This window comes from Nicotiana tomentosiformis, chromosome 3, assembly GCF_000390325.3.
Source record: "Nicotiana tomentosiformis chromosome 3, ASM39032v3, whole genome shotgun sequence".
In the NCBI taxonomy this organism is placed as follows: Eukaryota; Viridiplantae; Streptophyta; class Magnoliopsida; order Solanales; family Solanaceae; genus Nicotiana; species Nicotiana tomentosiformis.
This window is the reverse complement of record NC_090814.1, coordinates 124,971,034-124,994,186: the sequence shown is the minus strand read 5'-3', so window position 1 is coordinate 124,994,186 and position 23,153 is coordinate 124,971,034. Positions and strand designations below refer to the sequence as shown.

At 37.6% G+C, this 23,153-nt stretch overlaps 1 protein-coding gene across 1 annotated transcript; it reads right to left on the bottom strand.

Moving 5' to 3' along the window:
- Positions 1–3,782: 3,782 nt before the first annotated feature.
- Positions 3,783–10,238, bottom strand: LOC104113803 (squamosa promoter-binding-like protein 6). The gene is made up of 4 exons (XM_009624092.4): positions 9,045–10,238; positions 8,609–8,700; positions 4,722–5,576; positions 3,783–4,144 (listed from the first exon to the last, which is right to left on the bottom strand). Exons 1-3 carry the CDS (start codon positions 9,668–9,670, stop codon positions 4,726–4,728), a joined length of 1,569 nt encoding a protein of 522 aa, XP_009622387.1. The 5' UTR covers positions 9,671–10,238; the 3' UTR covers positions 3,783–4,144; positions 4,722–4,725.
- Positions 10,239–23,153: the final 12,915 nt, after the last annotated feature.

The following is a 23,153-nucleotide window of genomic DNA, read 5'->3' as shown; positions in this document are numbered from 1 at the left end:
TTTGTATTTTCGGCCATGGCCTTTTTCTTTTATATATCCATTCTTTTATTATTTCTCTTCCTCTAAATTCTCTATGTTATGAGTTTTCATTCACAGGTTCTTTTCGAATAAATTTGAGTTGAAAATTTTGGCTGAATTGTACCGCCGATCCGTATGGTGAGTATGAATGAAATTAACTCTATTTCTTTTAGGGCAAAGGTCCAAATATGCCCTTGTATTATACGAAATTGAGCACATTTGATCTTCGTTAATACTTTAGCTCAAATATGCCCTTACCGTCACATAGTTGGTCCATATATGCCATTAGAGTTACACAGTTGGCCCATATATGCCCTTTTCGAAACGGAATTCACCCAAACTAATTAGCTTTCTTTAATTGTATTAAAGTATATTACAAACACTATTTCCTTTTTATTAGTACTTTTTTTCTTTACCTTTCTCTTTTCTTCTCTTTTTTTTCCTTTTTCTTTCTCCCTTATCCGTTTCCTCTATTACTGATGTCTTCTCCATTTTCGTCACCAATTTCACTTGATAAAACTCATGAATTCCAATTACTAAGAAAATTCTCCCATAAGGTAATCAAGTTCCAATTTCACTGGCCCTCTAAATAAACAAAATTAAATTATTCCAAAAATTATGGTTTAAACTTTAAAATAATAAAAATATCTCAACCTTTAACAATACTCAAAAGACCAAAATATTTAAATTGTTTCCAGAAAGATAATTTAATAATTAAAAGCCTAGAGTTCAAGTTGTAGTGTTATAAATTTGAGTTGTTAGTCTTTTTTCAGCAAGACATTTCCTATTTTTTTTTATTAACTATGTAGATTAGGGGTGTACATGGAACGGGTTGGTTCGATTTTTATCAAAATCAAACCAAACCAATTATATCGGTTTGGATTGTTCGGTTTTGTTGGATTTTCGAATTTTTTGTTACATAAATATTATTTCAATCTTACTTTGTTAAATTTTTTAGAACTAAATATATGTTCAGTAAAAATTAAAAAATTGACAAACATATGATCTATAAAAATATTCTTATGGGAGAATTTTCTTAGTAATTGGAATTCATGAGTTTTGTCAAGTGAAATTGGTGATGAAAATGGAGAAGCCATCATTAATGGAGGAAATCGGATAAGGGAGAAAGAAAAAGGAAAAAAAAGAGAAGAAAAGAAAAAAGAAGAAAGAAAAGAGAAAGGTAAAGAAAAAAATACTAATAAAAAGGAAATAGTATTTGTAATACACTTTAATACAATTAACGAAAGAGCTAATTAGTTTGGGTGGATTCCGTTTCAAAAAGGGCATATATGGGCCAACTGTGTAACTCTAAGGGCATATATGGACCAACTATGTAACGGTAAGGGCATATTTAAGCTAAAGTATTAACGAAGGGCAAACGTGCTCAATTTCATATAGTATAAGGGTATATTTGGACCTTTTTCGTTTCTTTTATTATATTCTTTTTTTGTTGTAACTTTCTTATTGTACCTTCGACTCATGTTGTCTATGTTATTGATTTGTTGAATTATTTTGGAGGAAGGACAAACCTTCTTTTTTTTTTGCATGTCGGTAACATCTTATTGTTCATAATTAATTAATTATTTACTACTTTTCTTGTGTGATAAATGAAAGCTACTTGGCATTCGCTGGATTATTAATGTAGTAAGTTTCTGGTTATCATTTCCTTGCATATATATGTTGGTTTATTTACTATCCATAGATTACTGCCAAAATAATTGGAATAAGTATGATCTCTGTGTGATTTTCTTTTCATTTATCCTTTACATGAAGGAAAGAACGCTTGATACCGGAAACAAAAAAAGGAAAGAGAGGTCAACGCTATCGTTTAATATTACATATATAAATGATTAGGAATGAACGTGTTCAAATTAGAAAAAAGTAATGAAAAAGTTACAAACTTTAGAAAGATTTATTCAACGTTTAATTATTTTCAACGAAGATCTTAGCGAAATATTATTTGTCTTCTTTACCTTTTGAAAGTAGAGTTCACATCGCACAAAATAATTATTTTATTATTTTTTAAAACACTTAGAGCTTTGACATTAATAATTAAACTATGCCTATTATGTTTTTTCTTATAACCTGAACAATGTAGAAACTCCTAATATTTAGAAATTTAATTCAACTAAGGATTTTTAATCGTTACAAATTTTAATATGGTAACCAAATCGATCTAGAATTCGTTCGCCTTATATGTAGAAGTACTTCTTATATGGTATATACCAGATAAGTATAATTTTTTCTTTTCCGATCTCTCTTGCCCATCTTAATTTATACCCTTTTCTTTCCATTAGCCTTTTCACCGAGAAGTACACTTTTAGTTTTTTTTTTTTTCACTATTTAGCTTCTTATTTCAGTTGTTGGAATCGTATTTTTAAGTAATCAAAATCTGTTAAAAAATTATGATGCATTGACTTTTACTTTGCAGAAGAGAATCGGATTCTCGAATTAGTCAAATTCGTTAATTATTAATGTTGCATTATTTTTCGTCTGGAGTAGAGGTGCAATTTTATTTTTGAGTTGATGTCTGAATTAAATTTTATGCAATCGTATTTATTTTATAAATTTTTTTGGGGATATTTTTTAGCTAGAAATAGATATCTTATTTCATGTTTATTGTTAAACTAAAGAACAACACTTTATTGGAGATGAATTATTTTATCTAATGATTAAAAGTTGATTTTGCTATGATTTTAGAAGAAATCTACTTGTAGACCAAATTTAAGGAGTTTGACAAGCACTTCGCGTTTAAGCATTATGGCATGTGATGGCCTTATCACATCTTGCATGCCTGTTAAATTTACATTATAAATTGTGATTAGCTTCATCTCTTTGTGTTACTTATTCTCACCTTAATGCTCTTCGGCCTCATGCTTTCATGCAAACACGGTTTATAAATTTTAGGATTCTTGTTTCTAACTTTATACATATATATATGTTACTTGATGTCTGCTTCCACGCCAGGTATTTGTCAAATACAGAATTATGAAAGTCTTTTTAGCGGAGGAAAAAAAGATTTTGAAGAAGGTTTTGAAAATTTAGAACTAGAGCCAAAGAGCTAGGAAATTATAAGAGTAATTCCCAGCCTGTAAGGAATCATGACATGTATTTTGAGTTTTGGTAAGATATGTATTTTGCTTTCTTCTTTTTTTAAAATGTAATATTTGATGTTTTTCTTTAGTTTGTTCAAAAATAATTTCTGTTGTTTTTTCTGCTTTTCTCATGGTGTTTAAAATTCTCAATGGAAATTTTCATTGTAATTTAAGTCGGTATTACTTTTTTCTTCAGTCTTAAGAAGTAAATTATTTTTTAAGGAAATTGATTAGTTATTGAAGGATAAATGAGTTAAAAATAATTAATTGATAAAATCACGTTACACTTATCAAGTTATGAAAATAGTAGTTGGTAAAGAATTACTTTAGAATTTATGAGTGTCGCATATCTTTAATATACCTTACTATTTCATATAAGTCGTTGTTTTGCACACAAATTTTAATCGATTGGCGCGATGTTGCACGTACTCTAAAATTAGTTACACCAAATGGCCGAATGGCGCTCCTCAGCATTAAAATTTCTCCTTCCCTTGCTTCATTTGACATAAGAAAAAAGAAAGTTGGGAGATAGCTAGGGGCATAATTTTCTTCTGCGGTCAACCAAAATTCACACCATTTCACCTACAACATGATTTTGTGCATGTACTCTTTTTGAGGAATCGAGAAAAAAAAAGTTTCCAAGGCAACACTAACACACAAGTCATGCAATTCTTCGCAATGAGCACATGCAATTCATCAAACTGTTCATGAAGTACCCGAGCAACTAGACCATACCAAAGGAATGAAGCACATAAAACTACAAAAATCCCTACACAAAACCAACTTGACTACGAATCATGATTATATTTGTCAATTATCCAAGAGAAAGAAACAATTCATTATTGAATGAGACAGCGTCGAGAGGAACATATCAAAATGAGAAAGAGATGAACATCCATGATTCCCAAGACTTGCTTCCTAATGCTCCCACCTCTGTTAGCTGGAAAAAGCTGGCTACTTCTTGCCTGAGTTGCTGCACACTTTAGCTGTTCAGCAGCCAACAATTTTGACGTCAATCCAGATATTTGAATCTGCAGACAGCAAGTTCAATTTAGGGCAATATTACTCATGCAATAGTCATTTCCCTGGACTAATGATGCTAGCAACTTTATTAAACAGATTATAATAATCTGCCAGAGGCACTAGAAGAATTATACGCCTTACTGGACCTCAGAAAAGAAAAAGGGACGAAATGAGTAAAACAAGAAAAATGCACAAAAAGTATTAGATCCCAGCTGCATTGAAACAGAATCTACAGACCTCCTGCTTTTGCATACAAGATAAGCATCTATATGGGACGTCCAATACTAAGATAGGATCAGCCATTATTGGAAGTTGACAATAAAAATTAATCTGACGCCTTCACAGTCCTAGCAGGTAACATAGAGGTGCATATGAATAAGAAATATAAAAATAATTGTAGGTGAAAATCTAAGAATGTAGCTTGACAAGAAAGTGATATTTCATCCAGTTGGCAAAGACTTATGCCAAAACAACAGCAAGGCATATAGTTATTGAAGCTAAAAGAGAAAAGATATTTCAATAACCATCAAAAACATGAGATATAGTTAAGCAAAACTCTGATAGTGATACATCACATTTTTCTACCTGCTCAAGTGATCCTGAGGCCGGGAAAAGTGTTGCTGCCCTGCTTCGCTTGCATGGAAAGCCTTTGATGCTCCACACGCTGAAGCTGCGATGACAACTGGAGCAAATCGATAGTGGGTCCATCTTCACAAGAAAGTTGATCCTTGTGGTTCACAAAATTTGGTCCTTGAATGATCCCATTGACGCCACAAGTGCTGCTAGGAAATAGTATCTGGTCCAGTCCACCTTCTGCAGAATTGACCCCAGATGAATTGAATGTGTTGGACAGTCTACCTGCTGAATCCTGAGGACTAAGTCCCAGGACTTCTTTAGATGCTTGAGTCACACTGTAACGTGAATTATTGCTTGGGGAAATCAGGGGATGAGCGGCACGAAAAACAGTGGAATGATTTGACGAGCCCCGTGATTGAGATGACAGAAGAGAGAGAGCATTGCTGGAGTTTGATATCCCTGATAGCCCATGAATAGTAGAAGATGTGTCCAAAACATGCAACACTTCAGATCCAGTCGAGGTGGTGTGGAACAAAGAAGGGGAAACAAAATCTGATCCTCTTATGTCATGCAGAGATGAGATGGTGCTCTCGTTAATTCTGCTCGTTGTTACAGCAGGTTGTCCTTCATCATGGAGAGGTTGACACTGTTTCTTGGCATGATATGACGTGAAAACAGATTTTGGTTGCAACTGTCCATTTGAAAAGGGCATGACAGGTTGAGGGCTACGTTCAACACCATCTTCAACTTTTACATTCTTATACCAGTCATGCATCTCAAATTTTGGCTGATGCAGAAAGCGGACACCAAGTATGTCTTGGCAAGCAAAGGATGATGTCGCAAAAGTTCCACGAAATCTGGTACCTGCAAAACCTGGAGTGTGTTAATGGAACAGTACAGATGAATTTTAAATTTTCTCGAAACATTTCACAAAATACAAAAACACTGAATCCTGGTTGTCCAGAACTCGCTTGGAAGAAACATAAAACTTCATAGATATAAAATTCCCTCCAATACAAAATGCCAAACTTGAAAGATATGAAGGACATAAGATACAAACTTCACATTATAAACTTGTGCAATGAGTTAGTTAAATAAAAAGAATTGATAAGGTAAAAAGTAAAGGATATGTTACTATTAAATTATATTAATATGCACTGCAATTTTAACCCATGTTAAAAGATTTGTGGTACCTAATTGTTGAAAATTCAACAAGTTGGTCTTTCAGGAGAACTGCAATAGATGATGTGACACATGGAATTAAAATAAGATAAATGAAATGGAGAAGTGCAGGATTGTTACGCAATAAGAAGATACCTAAAAATGAAATGCAAGTTCAATAGAATAGTGATGAGACTATCATTGTTGTACGAATATTGTGTATTAGCAATGTTATTTGGGAGTGAGCCCAATATATCTACAAGATGAATTTTGTAAAAATACAAGTATTGAGATAGATGAGCAGTGATACAAGATTGCACAAGATTAAAAATGATCACATACAACAAAGGTGCAAGCACATAGAAGATAAACTGAGAGAATGTCGCTTAAGATGGTTTCCTTATGTCCTAAGTAGACCTCCTTATGCATCCATTCGTAAGTGTTTACACTACAATGATGGAGTGTGTTAATGAGGTTGATAAAGACCTAAAATCACATGGAGGAAGATCTGTCAACTGACCTACAATTTGAAATAAATATGAACTTAACTAAATACACAACGAAGTCAAAAGATCCATATAGGAATCGCATACTAGTTGAGATTAAGGCTTAGTTGTTGTTACACTTACACTAGGTCCCACGTTTGTTAATCTGGCTACAGACTTATATGTCAGTCTAAAAATAAGTGCATGATCTAGAGAAACTTAATTTTGGAGAACCTCTAATTTATCTTTTAGAAAAAATTATAGGATTGGAATGAAATGAAATGATCCATATAGAGCAGCATGTAATAGAAGATTTCCATGTCCAAAAGATGAAGGTGGTTGAAATGAGAATGCTGAGATGGATGTGCGGGCATACCAGGTTAGATAGAATTAGAAATGAAATTATTTGGGACAAGGTAGGAGTGGCCCTGTGGAGGACAAGTGCGGGAGGCGAGACTTAGATGGTTCGGGCATGTGAAGAGGAGAGGCACAGATGCACCGGTGAGGAAGTGTGAGAGGTTGGCTATGGAGGGCCTAAGGAGAGATAGACGCAGGCCGAAGAAATATTGGGGAGAGGTGATTAGGCAAGATATGGCGTTGCTCCAGCTTACTGAGGGCATGACCATGAATAGGAGGGTATGGAGGTTGAGAATAAAGGTAAATGGTTAGGTAGCCGTGCGTTGTCCTTGTCTGTAACAGTAGCTTTAGTCCTTGACTTAGTGTCATTTGTGTATTTTCTTATTCCTTGACTTCTGTTATTACTTGTTGTTGCTTTCGTTTCGGCTTTCTGATTGCAGAACCTAGTGTTTGTTTGTATTTTTGCTTCGGTTTTCTGATTGGTGTGCTTGTTGTTGCCCTTCTTTTTACCTTTCCTAAGCCGAGGGTCTACTGGAAATAACCTCTCTACTTTCTTGAAGGTAGGGGTAAGGTCTGCGTACAGACTATCCTCCCCATACAGCACTTGTGGGATTACACTGGGTTATTTGTTGTTGTTGTCGTTGTTGTTGTTATTTAGACAACCCCAACTAATTTGAAATTGATGCTTAGTTGATTGATTCATAAGTATTATTTATAGCACGTGAATAAACACAAATTCTGAAGTTTAGAACAATAATTCAAATGCATTCATTATCACAAATTTCAAACATTATTAGTTGAAAGAAAGTTTCTTCAAGTTGTTAGATGTCAGATAAACATGGCATTGTTTCCTCTAAAAACAATTAGTGCTAAATACATCCATATAGAGTTTGAGGTTGACATTATCATTCTCTAAACCGTCTTAAAACTATATTTTATATAAAATCCATGATACACAACATTTAGATTAAACAAATTTATACTAATTGATGTGCAATACAACTACTGTAACAACAACAACTGCGCGTCAATCTCAAGCTGCAGGTCTCAATTCAGGAATATGATTGGTAACTAGAAATTTTAGCTCACCTAGTGAGGAATACTTGAGGGATCAGAGAGCTATCACCAAAAGCAGATACTTTGGTTTGGAAAGCATAAAAGGATGGCTGTTTCTGTTAACACTTGGCAGAGTGTTTTATCTAGAAATGGCAGAAAGAATCAGTGGCCTTGAGAATCCTATAAAAACAAAGATGGTGTGTTTCACTTGGATTGCTTTGCATAGAGCAAGTCTTACTCAAGAAAACTACATAGAAGGAGGATCATCACTTGCAGCGGATACTACAAATGTGAAAAGCAGTGGGATCCTCATGTTTTTGCATTGCTCTGTATCCTAGCACTCTGTTGTATGTTTATCAATCTTTTGGGAGTGAAGTGGTAATGCCAAGCAAACTAAAGGAGGTTACCAATAGCTGGAGAAGCAGAGGATGAAAAAGCAGCTCGAAGTTCCGCGGGTACTACCGTACTACTCCGATGTGCATAGTATGGAATGTGGGGATGAAAAGGAACTTAAGATGAGAGCAGTTGCGCAAACTCTAGCTGTTTATAATCCTTGGCTTTTTGGTGTAACAAGAAGGATGTAAATCATTGTGATACCTTGTTTAATATTTTTAACTCTCTGCAATATAGATAGGAGATCAAGTCTTCAATCATGGACAAATTTCCGCACGCTGATTTTGGCAATAATATGTACTAATTAAAAAATGGATTACAGGAAATAGTCTAGAAACTGGTAGTCATGCATCTTAGTGAGTTTCATATAAGAGAGGGAAACTATAGTATGCAAAACTAAGGACTACTTTTACAGCAAATGACTAAAACAGCCCGAGTGCATACCAGTATGGGGCTTCCTTCGGCGCTCATTATGACCTGCAAGACGTTTCCTGCAGCTCCGTTTGCCATCATCAAATTCAGCCAGCAGATGGAACCTACACGAAAAGCAGCACCAATGATTTACATAAGCTGCAAAGAAGAGAACATATCTTTCTGTAACAAAAAGAAGAAAGACAACAGCTGATTTATACAAGACTTGCAAATAAGGATGCTATTATCAATCAAACTATTCACAGAGATTGAACAAGTATGCTCTAAAAGAGATTGTACACAGTTCACAAATTTGACATACATGTAGTTTGGGATGAAAAGGATTAAAATGGACTAGTTTAAGACTTAGGGGTAGCTAATAGATTGATTGCACAGCCTGCACTATGATTGGCTAATAGATTTTTTTTTTCCAAATTTAGAATTCTGCCTTTGGAGACAAAGTATTAACCTGCTACATTGCTGACAAAACCTTTGCTCAATGCCGTTTACGATAACTTTAGCAGTCTTTGAATGAACCTCACAAACTTTATGCCTCTTGTGATAGTCCTTACAAGAGCTGAGATCCTTCCCACAACCTTGAACCTGACAAAATGGATGGGAACTCGCACCTCCTGCTCTCATTCTCTTGGCTGGAACAATGGACTCAGCAGAAGAGACATTAGGCATAATCTTGGGAGATTTGTAAACATTTGCATCTATTTGATCAAGAAATCTTCCAAGCTTCAAATCAATCAGTGATGAATCTCTAGAGTTTGATTCCACAACTGAGCTTGATAACTTGGAACTAGACTTAGATTTATCTTCCCCAGAATATGCACTAGGACTAGCTGCCACTGAACCAAAAATACTTTGGTCACTGAACATAGTTTTTCTCATCAAATTTTGAGAACCCAATTCAGGAAATCCTTGATTATTAGTACTACCTTCTTGACTTGAGCACATCACATAGCTGTTAGGGGTCTTCAGTTCCCAACCCATTAATCCATTTTTAGCTCGCCCCATTCCATCATTTACAGAAACTGATTCCTCTGATATGAAACCCTTTCCCCCTGAGAGATAGCTCCAAGACTCCATTTTTCCAAGAATTCAATTATTTCTACAATAATTCCCTACAAACCCAATATGCTGCTTTACTCTTCCACACAGGAACCACTTTGAATTTTCAGCTCCATAACCAAAAATACACTTGACAAGCTCAAGAACTGCTGCAAAACTTCATTCTGAAACATTCTTGAAAACCCAGTAAAAGGGAAGTCATTAAACACTATAAAAAGGACAACTGAAAGGAGCTGAAATAGGAGGAAAACCCATAATAACTGTTATCAATCAAGAAGCAAGTAGACAAGTTAAATATTTGCCTCCTTAGTGGAAGCATAAGGAGCTATAGCAAGAAAAAGTACTACACAGTTGGTAAGTGAAAAGAAGTGGTCCAAATATACTAAACATTACAAAATAGAAAGCTGCCAAAATGACAGAAAAATGTGAGAGAACTTGGGAAAGGAGAAAGGAAGTGCTGCAGGGATATGGGTTAAGTGTACCACAAACAAATCAAGTGGGTGAGTTTTTGTGTGTAATTTTGAGATAGGAGTATGATTCAGTGAAAGAGATGTGGCATTATATTTTTGGGGGTACCAGTTCCATGGAATAGTATATGGCTGTCTCTCTCCATTGTAAGAGATAGAATGAGATAAAGCCACTTGTTGCTACTTTCCTTTGCTAGTAGGTAATTTTCTTTCTTTTTTGGTTTAAAATAAAGAAAATGAAAAGAATAAAGCAGCAGACACCACTATCTTCGTAAAAAGTAGGAGAAAAAAACTCAAATGAAAACAATCTTTGTTTTTTTATAAGATAATAATATCCAGAGGAAAAAGTCTCACGTGCTTCACAAAATAAAGGGCACTCGTTTCTTATAACATATTTTAATTTCTGTGAGAGAGGCCAATTAGAAAAGGAAATATTTATCTGTATTATTTTTTCATGCTTCATGATTGTATTTACAATACAGGGAAAAGAGCCAAATATACCCCTCTATTTAGGTATATTATTTATATTTATATTATGTTATACTATGGGGTCATATTTACCTTTACCGTTAGTTAAACTTTTTAAAAATACCCTCCACCTAACGGAAAGTCACCAAATTAATAAAATAATTATTTTAAAAAATTCATTAACCCAAACCTGTTAAACCAATTATTTAAAAATACGGAACCTAGATTTTTGAGACGTCTTAACACATTTTATTCATTTAGAGAGAGACCGGGAATGATGGTGGAAGTAAGATTAATAAGAACTTATATTTTTGGTTATTAGTTGTTTACGGTGGTATTAGGATGTCATGTTATCACTTTCGGTTATTTTTTTTGTGTGGTTATAATATGGCATCCCTTTGTCTAATTTAATACACACTGCCAGATAGTTTGTATGTTGGTAACAACTTATATATACTTTAATAATACTTGTGTTTGGTTAATACATTAAGTTAGTGTACTTAGGTTGTTAAGTGGCTTTCCAACTTGTTGGTATACTTTCTTTCATTCTTGATGAATTCCTCGGACTATAACTTGATATTAAATTGAATCTCCTCTAATTATTTTCTATTTTTTGTTCATTATAAGTTCAGTTGTTACTAAGATTATGAGTATCCCATCCTATATCTTGGAATCTAACTTTGGTTCTTAATGGGTGATTTGGTGATAATTACTTGTTGCCTAAATGCTTAAAGCAGAATAAGAAAACTATGGTGTGTGAATACTCATCAATAAAGGCTCACTGTTAGAGGAAGAAATACTTCGGTAGCTGCCTTAAGATTCCATAACTGCCAACCTAATAAGATGCTATAAACATTCAAGTCATGGTGGAAAGAAAATCATGATGAATACTAGATACAGTTCGACATGGTGGGAAAAAATAAAAGAAAAGGGCCAAATATACCCCTATACTTTCATATATTGTATGCATTTAACCTTCGTTATATTATCGGGACAAATTTACCCCTATGGTTATACTATCGGACCAAATTTACCCCTACAATCAGCAAACTTTTAAAAATACCCTTTGATCTGTTAAGTAATCCAAAATCTTCCAAATTCCTTTTATTTAAATCACTTGTTGTTCTTCTTGGTCCACTATTTTAATTTTAAAAATTACTATTGATGTGAATGCTAAAGTTACTAGACTATACAAATTATTCATAATTTTTTTTATTACTAATGCACCCATTTCTCTTTTTGTAATAAATAAAATTGATTTAAAATTTTATTTAGTTTTCAATCATATACACATCGTAGAATTTAGTGGGCCTATTTATTGTGTATTATATACAGATGATCATCATGTATGTACATGTATATTCAAATATATTTTGATATTGTCTGGTTAGCATAGAGTTCGATCGACTAACTTAAGAGTGCAAAATTTGTAGGCATTTAATTAAAGCAAAGTTGAATTAGACAATGTAAAGTCTCCAAGTACTTCAACTTCAATCACTAATACTTGAAAAGTCTCCATATATTTGGTGCAACGAATTCATTAAAATTGAGATGTTGTAAATACTTTTACAATTTAGAAAAGCTGCCTAATTTAAATTTTTCAATTTACTATACTTTGCTTGTTCGGTTATATTATTTAATTTTTTTTCTCTAATTCAGAAAGCAGGTAAATGTCAATTATTTCAAAAATAGTGGACCAAGAAGAACAACAAGTGATTTAAATAAAAGAAATTTGGGAAATTTTAGATTACTTAACAGATCAAGGAGTATTTTTAAAAGTTTGCTAATTGTAGGGGCAAATTTGGCCTGATAGTATAACGAAGGTTAAATGTAGACAATATGAAAGTAGATGAGTATATCTGGCCCTTTCTAGAAGAAAAAAAAGAAATTGGAAAAGGTAGAATATAATAACCATACAATAAGTGACTACGAAGGAGATGACTAATATGTAAGGAAGAAGTGCAGTAAATAAAAGGGGTTTAACGGGTTATTAATGAGTTTTAGAAAAAAGATATTTTTTAACTAGGTGGCTTTCCGTTAGGTGGAGGGCATTTTTAAAAAGTTTAGCTAACGGTAAGGATAGATATGTCCCTATAGTATAACGGAGAATAGATGTAAACAATATACCAAAGTAGTGGGGTATATTCGACCATTTTCCCTATCATATAATATCAAGTCAAAGCTGACAGAACTCTTCCTTAGACTTAAGTGATTTGCAATGGAATTGAAAAATATAGTATTATTATAATGGACTTTAAGTTTACTACAGTACAATTTTCTTTTTCTTTCGAAAAAAATCCTTGAGATAATTCAACTTTATGTAGTTTGATCATTTAAGTTTGTAGGGACAAAATATAGAAGATAAGATCTTTTATGTTTTGTGGGAACGACCGAGGCAGGAAAGCTTTTTTGAAGCACAGTGCTTTTTCATTGTCACTGATACTGTGGACTGGGAAAGAGGTTAGAAGTGAAAGGAAGTGGACAAGAATGTCACTTTGAAGGCGTCATTCTTAACGTTATTTAGAACTTAAGAACTCCCCTTCATTAATGGAGTGGGGAAATATATCATTGATGGCAATTGCCGAAGTTTAGTCATATTCGACGTCGAGACTATTCAATGGCAAAAATGAGGACAACAAGTCCTAACAATAACGATATTAGCATTGATAAAATCAGGGTTTTTAACTAGACAGGACCTGGACCAAAACCATATTCATTTACAACAATTGTTTTCATTTTCCATCTCGTAGTAGTATTTACTTTATTTATTTTTCAGGTTATATTCTTTTCCTTCATGTTTTAATTCCTGTACCCATTTTGTGAAGAACAACAAAATTGCTCAAATTAGTAAAGGAATTCAGAAAGCACTGTGCCGGAAAAATTTGTATACGGTCGAAATCGAACTTGACTACAACTTGATAGATTTGGCTTGGAACGTGGCGATCACGGACTGGAGATTGACCTCGAGTCTCACCAAGCTAGAACCTGAGGTCGAAAGACCTACCCTCAAGGAGCTCGAAAATAACAAACGGAAGACCGAAATATCCGCGACCGGACGGATATTACGGCGGGAATCTCGGTGCACATCGGCAAGGAGCCAACAATTAGCAATTTAAGATATTTTTACCTTTAATAGAAATGTACCTAGAGTAAGACTTCTCTACTATATAAAGGAGGATCTCATAATTCATTGCACACATTGTAACACGCATCCCTAAGCAATATACTTTTATTTCTAGTTCTTATTATCTTATCATTCTGTTCCGGCATCGATTAAAACATTTTTGACTCAAAGGTGATCAACCTTCAAGGCTAAGATTGTTCAACTTGTGTGGTTTGCATTTACCTTTTCATCGTTTATTTCAATATTAATCTGATTTCTCATTTTGTATCAAGTTACATCACGTATCCTTAAAACCACTTATAAATTCAATTGTTATCCGATTTTGAGTGTAAACAGTTTGGCGCCCACCGCGGGGCTAAGGATAATAATGGTTATTTGATATAAATTTCCATAAGACGCACTACTTTACACTTGCTCTTTGAAGTGTCTTTGATTCGAGGCTAAAATACAAAATGTCAAACTCTCAATCAGCATCCCTGCATGTTGACAACGAGTCCGGTCATCAAGGTGAAAATAACAACATAGCGCTCGGAAACGAGGTACCACCTGCTGATCCCATTAAAATTCCGATCGTAGACCTAATTGACGCTAATTCACATGTGGCTATCGATACAAGCTTGCCTACCGACCCTGAAAATAGCATTCGTGGTGGAGCCCGATCGGCAACTCCAAATACAAAAAACGTTGAAGGAGACGGGATTAGTCTACGATTGATCTTCGAAATGTTGCAGGCTCAACAGGCGGCAATAGCTCAATTACAGAACCAAAGCAGTTCACTGAGCAGAGTCGAGTCCGATCCGCCACAGGAAGTCACCCGCAGGGATGAACCGGTCATAGAAAGGTCAAATGGACATGAATCGGGGGCTAACCCCGAGATTATAAAGATGCTCGAGGAGCTGACAAAGCAGATAGAATCAGGGGAGAAGAAAATCGAAGCTAACGACAAAAAGGTGGAGACCTACAACTCTAAGGTAGACCAAATCCCAGGAGCACCTCCCACATTGAAAGGATTGGATTCCAGGAAGTTCGTGCAAAAATATTTTTCTCCGAGCGCGGCTCCGAAGCCGATCCCCAAAAAATTCCATATGCCCGAAATACATAAGTATAACGGAACAACCGACCCAAACGAGCATGTGACCTCTTACACATGTGCCATCAAAGGGAACGACTTGGAGGACGACGAAATCGAGTCTGTTCGGCTGAAAATATTTGGGGAGACCCTGTCAAAGGGAGCTTTGATATGGTATCACAATTTACCTCCTAATTCTATTGACTCGTTTGCTATACTTGCAAACTCTTTCGTAAAAGCACATGCTAGTGCCATCAAGGTCGAAACTAGGAAATCGGACCTTTTCAAAGTCAAACAGAGAGATAACGAGATGCTCAGGGAATTCGTGTCCCATTTTCAAATGGAACGAATGGATTTGCCGTCGGTCGCTGATGATTGGGTTGTTCAAACTTTCACTCAAGGACTCAATATTCGAAGCTCAGTGGCTTCACAGCAGCTGAAGCAGAACCTGATAGAATACCCGGTTATTATGTGGGCCGACGTGCATAACCGGTATCAATCGAAAATCAAAGTCGGAGATGATCAACTCGGGGTCCCTTCAAGGTCTGTCTATCCCGTCAGAACCCTCGACAGAGTCAAGAGAGACATCAATCATGAACCGAGGCCAAACAGGGATCGATACCAGCCATATAATAGAGATCGGAGTAGTAGGTCCGGGCGGAACTCCATGAGAAACAAAAGGAGAAATGACCGAGGTCAAGTCAACCGAGGTCTCATGACCAAAAATGGCTACAACAGGTCCGTCGGGCCTAAAGAAGCACCACGGCTATCGGAATACAACTTTAAGGTCGATGATGCCGCCATTATATCAGTTATCGGGCGCATCAAAGATACCAAATGGCCTCGGCCTCTACAGTCCGATCCAACCCAAAGGGATCCTAACCAGATGTGTAAATATCATGGCACTCACGGTCATAGAAAGGAAGATTTGTCGACATCTAAGAGAGGAAGTAGCCCGTTTATTCAACAACGGGCACTTTTGAGAATTCTTGAGCGGCCGACGTTGAAATGCACCAAAGTATCTATCACTAGGGAGAAATGAACTCGAGACTACATTCCGGAAGAAACTTTATCTTTCAACGACGAGGATGCGGAAGGGATCGTGCAGCCCCACAATGATGCACCAGTAATATTTGTACTCGTAAATAAAATTCGGGTTAAATGTGTGTTAATTAATCCAGGTAGCTCAACCAACATCATTCAATCAAGGGTCGTGGACCAACTCGGTCTACAAGACCAAATTGTGCCTGCAGTTCGAGTTCTAAACGGATTCAACATGGCATGTGACACCACTAAGGGCGAAATAACGTTACCGGTAAACACCGTCGGGACCATCCAGGAGACTAAATTTTATGTGATCGAAGGAGACATGAGGTACAACGCTTTATTCGGGAGCCCATGGATCCACAACATGAGGGTGGTGCCCTCGACACTGCACCAGGCACTGAAATTCCCAATGTCTGACGGAGTCAAAACAGTCTACGGTGAACAACCGGGTGCAAAGGAAATATTCGCGGTCAAGGAGGTGATACCGGCATCTGTAATCTCAACACCGAAGGATCCGAACCAGATGGTCAAAAACGGGGCCAAATAGCAATCACTGATACCATCTTCGGCAGATTCGGACAAACAAAGGGAAGTCGAGGATGATGATTATGGGGTTTCCAGATCTTTAATAACCCCCGATGATTCCGACGCCACTAAATCAACGGTTGAAGAGTGGAACAAGTCATACTGCGAGTACGCTTTCCCGATCGAAAGGTATACCTGGGCACGAGGTTAAGCTCCAAACTCAGGGAAAAACTCATTCAATTTCTTATAACTAACGAAGATTGTTTCGCTTGGTCCCACCTTGACATGACAGGGATCCTGTCGGAGATAAACACTCACAAGTTGAGCTTGGACCCGAAGTTTCACCCGGTCAAATAGAAGAAGAGACCCCAGTCCGAGATCAAGTATGCTTTCATCAAGGACGAGGTATCTAAACTTCTTAAAATAGAGTCTATTTGGGAGGACAAATACCCGAATTGGTTAAAAAACATAGTGGTAGTCCCTAAAAAGGGAAATAAACTAAGAATGTGTGTAGACTATAAAGATTTGAATAAGCCATGTCCCAAAGACTCTTTTCCTTTGCCCAACTTTGACCGTATGATTGATGCCACAGCCGGGCACGATATCCTTAGTTTTCTCAACGCCCATTCTGGGTACAACCAAATACGGATGGACACGAGTGATCAGGAAAAAAACATCTTTCATCACTAAATACGGCACATACTATTACAATGTAATGCCGTTTGGATTAAAAAAATCTCGGTGCCACATACCAACACCTAGTAAATCGGATATTCAAGGAACAAATAGGAAAATCAATAGAAGTTTACATATTAGTTAAGTCTCTGCGAGCAGAGGACCATTTAAAACATTTGCAGGAAACCTTCAGCATACTGAAGCGATACAATATGAAGTTGAACCCGGAAAAATATGCTTTTGGAGTTTGGTCGGGTAAGTTCCTCGGATTCATGGTATCCAATCAGGGAATCGAGAGTAATCCCGATAAGATCAAAGCCATCGAAGATATCACGGTCGTGGACAATGTGAGGGTCGTGCAAAGGTTAACCGGGCGCATAGCCGCCCTGGGGCAATTTATTTCGAGGTCATCCAATAAGAGTCACTGATTCTTCGCACTGTTAAAGAAGAAGAATAACTTCTTGTGGACCCCGGAATGCCAACGAGCTTTGGAGGAACTCAAGAGGTACTTATCGAGCCCACCACTACTTCATACACCAAAGACAGATGAACAATTATACTTGTACTTGGCGGTCTCGGAGATAGTGGTAAGTGGAGTCCTAGTTCGAGAAGAGCAAGGTACGCAATTTCTAATTTACTATGTTAGTATAACCTTAGCTGAGGCCGAAACTAGGTACCCTCACCTAGAAAAACTGGCGCTCGCTTTGCTAAGCGCCTCTAAGAAGCTAAAACCGTACTTCCAATATCACCCCATATGTGTCGTGACTACTTACCCGTTGAGAAATATTATGCATAAGCCCGAACTCTGGGCCGGTTAGCCAAATAGGCTGTAGAAATAAGTGGGTACAATATTGAGTACCGCCCTCGGACCGCCATCAAATCTCAAATTTTGGCAGACTTTGTGGGCGACTTTATCCCGGCCCTAATATTCGAGGTCGAAAGAGAGTTATTGGTTAACTCAGGAACTTCCTCGGGAATCTGTACCCTCTTTACGGATGGTGCCTCAAATGTAAAAGGGTCCGGACTTGGCATCGTATTAAAGCCACCAATATGTAATACAATTAGAAAATCTATTAAGATTGTGAAATTGACTAACAACGAGGCCGAATATGAGTCCATGATTGCAGACCCTGAACTAGCCAAAATCTTGGGGGCAGAGGTGATCAAAGCCAAGTGCGATTCCCTCCTCGCGATAAACCAAGTAAATGGAACATTCGAGGTCAGAGAAGAATGAATGCAAAGATACTTGGACAAGCTACAGGTGACATTACATCGGTTCAAAGAATGGACTCTGCAACATGTACCTCGGGATCAAAACAGCGAGGCTGATGCCCTCGCTAACTTGGGGTCGTCGGTCGAAGACGACGAATTCAACTCGGGAGAAGTCGTACGGCTTATGAGATCGGTGGTGGAAGAAAGCCACGCCGAGATTAAATCAACGAGCCTAACTTGAGACTGGAGGAATAAGTACGTGGAATATCTCAGGACCAATAAACTGCCCTCGGATCCAAAAGAATCGAGGGCCCTGTGTACAAAGGCAGCCCGATTTAACTTGTCCGAAGACGGAACTCTGTTCAGAAAAACATTCGATGGACCACTTGTAATATGTCTAGGACGGGGGATACTGAGTACGTTTTGAGGGAAATCCACGAAGGTACCTGTGGAAATCACTCGGGCGCTGAATCACTGGTCCAAATAATAGTTAGAGCCGGTTACTACTGGATCTACATGGAAAAAGATGCGAAGGAGTTCGTTCAAAAATGTGATGAATGCCAAAGGCACGCTCCGATGATTCATCGACCCGGGGAGCTGCTACATTCGGTCTTGTCGCCATGGTCGTTCATGAAGTGGGGAATAGACATCGTTGGCCCCCTCCCACGGGCACTCGGTAAGGCTCAATTTATATTATTTATGACTGACTATATTTCTAAATGGGTGGAAGCTCAGGCGCACGAGAAGGTCAGGGAGAAGGCATTCATCGATTTTATTTAGGACCACATCATATGCCGATTCAGAATGCCAGCTCAGATTGTATGCGATAATGGGAAACAATTCATCGGCAACAAAGTAACAAAATTCCTTGAAGACCACAAGATCAAAAGGATCCTATCAACACCTTATCACCCTAGTGGGAATGGATAAGCTGAATTTACCAACAAAACCATACTCCAAAACCTCAAAAAGAGGTTAGCCGATGCCAAAGGAAGATGGAAGGAAGTACTACTCGAAGTCCTATGGGCATACCATATGACCTCGAAGTCCAGTACCGGGGCTACCCTGTTCTCTTTGGTTTATGGTGCCGAAGCTTTGATACCGATCGAGGTCGGAGAACCAAGTATCAGATTCCGATATACAACAAAGGAATCAAACAACAAAGCTATGAGTGCGATCCAGGAGCTATTAGATGAAAGGCGCGAAGTCGCCCTTATCCAATTGGCCGCACAAAAACAACGAATCGAAAGGTATTACAATCGAAGGGCCAACCTTCGACACTTCAATACCGGAGACTTGGTATTAAGAAAGGTCATATTGAACACCCGAAAGCCGAATGAAGGAAAATTGGGACAAAACTGGGAAGGACCGTACCAAATTATCGAGATCACCAGAAAAGGATCCTACAAACTCGGAACAATGAGCGGCGAACAACTACCGAACAACTGGAATATAACTCGCTTGAAGCGATATTACTGCTAAGGTACGACACCGTTCTTTCTTTTATTTACATCTTAAACTAACGCTTGCAGGTAGCCAACAAGGGACAATACAAGATTTTAGGTCTGAAAGCACGCGTTGCACTCTTTTTCCCTTGAACCGATTTTTGTACCAAATGGGTTTTATGAGCATGAACTCCCTCGAGTTCCTTGGCCAAATTTTCTTGACCGGAGACCGCCGAGCTCAGCTGAGTCTGGAGCTCCTCGATATTTTTGGCCTGTACCGAGGCCTTTTCCTTTGCAGCCCAGAGCTGGACCTTAGTCGAAACCAATTGTGCCCGGACAGTCTCCTTTTCCGAGGCCAGGTGGTCCATGTTTCTTTTTCATTCTTCGGCCTCAGCTTTCACCGTATCCACCTCCCCCTGAACCTGCTCGTTCTGGTCAAGTTTTTGTTGAACCTACGAGTTCGGATTGTTAGCCACTGTGTCTGACTCATCGTTACTAACTTCAAATACTCTTCTTACCTGCTCGACCAGGTCGGCATGCTCCTTCCGAGCCGCTTCTAGCTCAGTCTGGAGTTTCTTGCTGAGAAGCTTGTAAGCATCCCTCTTCTTAGTAAGCTCCCGAGTCTCGACCTCGTGATAGTTTAACTCTTTCCGATATCGGAGAAAAGTTTCATAATGAAGCACCGAGGCCTGCAAACACAAAGAGAAATGTTACGATTGTTTGCAACTTAATCTAAGTACATAATAAAGAGGCATTCGAAGTTACCCGATTTAACGCATGTTGAGCTTCGTTAAACAGGCAGGGCGCTTCCACCTCGTCCATCTTGGCCAGATCCTCTTCGGTCACCAGATACCGAAGATAGCTGCCAACCCTTACTGAGGCGGAAAGAACCTGGAAATCCTCCGGGATAGACATAATGATTGACTGTTTCTGGTCAGGATCTGCACTCGGAGCTGGAAACCAGTCTACTAATCTCGGACTTGAAGAAGGCCCGCTGGCTCTTGAAAACGGTATCTTCTTTGGTACCGGTAAGTCACCTAACCCGGTGACGTCCTCCGAGGCGGTAGAATCTAAGCCATCGAAGAAGTTATTGAAAGAATCGACCGCCCCTTGAGGCCCCTCATTTGGGTGTCCTTTCAGCATTTGGGCCTCGTTGATCATGGAGTCAGTGAATGAAGGTGACCCGGATAGATCTATCACTCCATGTGCATCCTTCGGGACATTTTCCTCTGCCCGAGAAGTACCGGTCGTGGTTTCTTTATCGACCTTCCTAGATTGGGGCAAAATGGCCTCATCCCTCCCTGGTTCGGAGGCCTCAGCCACTGCCTCTTCATCGACCTCCTTGGTTTGAGGTAGTTCAGTACCGCTTCTCACGCGGGTCATCAGCTCGGAAGTTTAGGAATAATCAGAAAATTAATGTTTGGGAATATTGAGATTTCTAAGGTACGAGGGTAGAAGGTTTGAAAGTAATATTTTGAATGAGCTAATGAGGGGGTATTTATAGTGTCTCAACGACTGTTCATATCTGGGAATGGCCGACCGCGGCTGACAGGCATTTAATGCCATTAAAACTTGACTGACGAGACGTTTTAACTGTTTTGTCATTTTTATCGCAAAATATCGAGGTCACGATCGGAAATTCATGTCGTTTCTTGTTGTCTACTCTCCTAAAAATGAGGGGACTATCTGTATACGGTCGAAATTGAGCTCGACTACAACTTGGTAGATTTGGCTTGGAACGTGACGACCACGGACTGAAGATTGACCTCGAGTCTCACCAAGCTAGAACCTGAGGTCGGAAGACCTGCCCTCGAGGAACGTTGAGTCCGGTCTCGACCTTAGCCTCGAGCGAGCGTGAAAATAACAAACGGAAGTTCGAAATATCCGCGACCTGGCAGATATTACGGCGGGAATCTCGACGCACATCGGCAAGGAGCCAACAATTAGCAAATCAAGATAATTTTGCCTTTAATAGAAATGTACCTACAGTAAGACTCCTCTACTATATAAAGGGGATCTGATAATTCATTGCACACATTGTAACACGCATCCCTAAGCAATATACTTTTATTTCTAGTTCTTATTATCTCATCATTCTGTTCCGGCATCGATTAAAGCATTTTTAACTCAAAGGTGATCAACCTTCAAGGCTAAGATTGTTCAACTTGTGTGGTTTGCATTTACCTTTTCATCGTTGATTTCAATATTAATCTGATTTCTCATTTTGTATCAAGTTACATCACGTATCCTTAAAACCACTTATAAATTCAATTGTTATCCGATTTTGAGTGTAAACAAAATTATACTAAAATGAACTTAAACTATGGAAATTTTATATACGTATAATGTGCTTCTGTACAAGCTTAAGAAACTCGGTCCATTCAAGTGGGAAATAAAAATGAATGAAGGAAATAGAAAAAGTCATTTACCCTTCTTTTCCTTTTCTTTTCCACTTATTCATTTTCCTATTTCCTTCTAATTTCCATGTTCAAATATAATAGATAATATAAGAATGGTGTGAATATGTCTTTTTATAAAATGCAATTTAAAATGACAATATTTCTTAAATCATAGTGTTGGGTGTGCGAACAAAAGTCTCACATTGGTAGTTAAATAGATTGAGAGTGTGAAGGGGTCTCTTAATGGTGTGAGGCCTTTTGGAGAAACCGTGCATGCTTGGTCCAAAACGAACAATATCACGTCATGTTAAGAGTATTATTGGGTCGTTTTAACCCAACACATAGCTAGATTATTTTTCCATCTAACTGACAAAATAAAGAAGATCAATTAATTATCAAGCTTATAAAATTTCCCCAAATAGACTAAGCTTCAAAGCTTTGTCTTCTTGTTTCTTTTCTTTTCCGTTATCTAAATTCTAACTTTCCGTTTCTTTACTCCTTATAATCAATGGAAAAGAAAGAAAAAAACCTTTTATCGAAAAAGAAAAATACTGATTTGTGATAAGAAAAGACACTTGGTACTTCTAATCCTCGCGTATATGAACTAGGAATGCATGTGGTCTGTCCACCAGCATCATCCAAGATACACAGGCTAAATACCAAGCTATATGGTCCAAATATACAATCCAGCAGATATATATATATATATATATATATATATATATATATATATATATATATACACATAAATATCTCACTTTTTTTCTTGGCTGCATTTGTCTATGCCGCTTCTTCTTCTTTTTGTGTGGCTTTTTAAAAGAAAAAAAGGATGGGGTGGAGTTGTTTCAGTAACGGGGAGGATAATCTTCCAATTTTATCTGTTTTAATTAGTAGTTTAAACCTTATGTATGGATTATTACAGAAGTCATGATTATAACCTCACTCATGGTGGTAGCACCAGGGGCGAAGCTATGTTGGCCCAAGGGTGGTCAACTGATCACTATTCGCCGAAAAATTATATTAGTAGCCTTAAAAAGTGTAGTACTCGACTAGATTATTAGTAGCCTTAA

Bases quoted from the DNA above. Each gene is read 5' to 3' on its own strand.
- LOC104113803 (XM_009624092.4), bottom strand. From the start codon at position 9,670: ATGGAGTCTTGGAGCTATCTCTCAGGGGGAAAGGGTTTCATATCAGAG. The intron at 8,701-9,044 runs GTTAATACTTTG...CTTTTCGTGTAG, and splicing joins TTTTGTCAGCAATGTAGCAG to GTTCCATCTGCTGGCTGAAT. The intron at 5,577-8,608 runs GTATGCACTCGG...CAGGTTTTGCAG, and splicing joins CCGAAGGAAGCCCCATACTG to GTACCAGATTTCGTGGAACT.